Raw genomic sequence first — 1,337 nt, 5'->3', positions numbered from 1 at the left:
CTACAGTTCACGGCTCTCTGACGGAGCGTGGATCCTCCTGAAAAACTTCAAGTAAAACAGGAGCTGGGAGAACACACACACGAGGAGATATATTAAGAAAGCAGGTTTGCTACTTAACTCGGAGGAAAGAAGCTGGAGCAGACTTCTTCGGTTGCTCTCTAAGAGCCTTGCCGAGAGTCCTTGCAAAGAAAAGTGTTGCTGATTCAAAAGAAGAGGAGGGATGGGGAAGAGAAAAAAAATTGTGCATGTCTGTGTGAGAGGGAGACAACGTGTGTGCGCGTACGTGTGAATGCGTGCTTGTGTGTGAGAGGGTGTAGGCGACGGGTGGGGGGAGCTTGAAATTATGGTTTTTTTCTACGAAAGACACGTGAATGCAATTCCCAGTGAGGGGCACGAAGCTCTGCCCAAGAGCAGAAGGGGTAGGGAGAGGGAAAGGGAGAAGAGAAGGAAGGGAAGGGAAAAGGAGAGGGAAGGGGAGAGGGGGGGAGGAGGGAGGGAGAAGAAGGAGGAGAAGGGATTTCTATTTCAGAAGACATTCATAGAAAGAGGGTGGCAAATTCTGTGACCGTCTTTAAAGGAAGTGTCCTGGGACGTAGAGAGAAAGAAAGAAGCCCAAAGAAGGAAAATAAAGGGCTATGATTTCCTTGTCCTGTTGCTTTGTCTCTGGCTCCCTCTGCCTCTGGAAGAGTAGCCACAGGACACAAAGATGCCCAGCTGGTCACTGCACGCCCAAGTTCAGTTTAGCTGGTGCTTCTCTCCTGTTTAGCCTGACTGCTTTCTCTGAAGGGGAGGACTCATAGCCCGACAGCCTTTTAGTTTAACCTGAAGAGTGTGTGCCGCCTCTCTCTGCCCACCCCAAGAACTCGCTGGAGGTGGAGGAGAGGGGAGAAAGAGGAGGACTTGAAAGTGCCTGAGGAGCTCCCGATGCTAAGAGGAGACAAACATTCCTGTGGACGACGCAGAAAGGACAAAGCTGACTGATTTATTGCTGTTTTCCGTATTTTTTTTTTTATCTCCCTGTCCTTTGGCGCACACCAGTGTTTGGAGATCTTTGAAAACACAAACCAAAACACCAGCCCCGAAGCCCCAACCCCTTGGCTAGCTCTTATGGGAATGAAACACTCCTCCCGCTGCCTGCTCCTAAGGAGGAAAATGGCGGAGAACGCTGCCGACAGCACCGAGGTGAGTAAGGATGCGAGCCGGGGCCGGCGCCGCGCCCCCCCAGCCCCGAGCCCTGATCCCTGAGCAGCAGGAAGTGCAGAACAACTTTCCCGGCCCCTCCGGCCAGCTCCTGCCTGCCGTGCTGCTGTGGTTTCCTGCATTCGCCCCCCCTCTCC

At 52.8% G+C, this 1,337-nt stretch overlaps 1 protein-coding gene across 1 annotated transcript in view; it reads left to right on the top strand.

Moving 5' to 3' along the window:
* Positions 1-513: 513 nt before the first annotated feature.
* LOC102044603 (protein arginine N-methyltransferase 8) overlaps positions 514-1,337 on the top strand; it is a 56,392-nt gene continuing 55,568 nt past the window's right edge. Inside the window, exon 1 of the mRNA XM_005430852.2 lies at positions 514-1,182. Coding sequence (XP_005430909.1) covers positions 1,108-1,182 — 75 coding nt within the window. The 5' untranslated portion in view covers positions 514-1,107. The remainder of the gene's footprint in view (positions 1,183-1,337) is intronic.

This window comes from Geospiza fortis, unplaced genomic scaffold (assembly GCF_000277835.1).
Source record: "Geospiza fortis unplaced genomic scaffold, GeoFor_1.0 scaffold1130, whole genome shotgun sequence".
NCBI classification, from domain to species: domain Eukaryota; kingdom Metazoa; phylum Chordata; class Aves; order Passeriformes; family Thraupidae; genus Geospiza; species Geospiza fortis.
The sequence above is the reverse complement of the archived record's forward strand: the minus strand, read 5'-3'. Positions and strand labels throughout refer to the sequence as shown.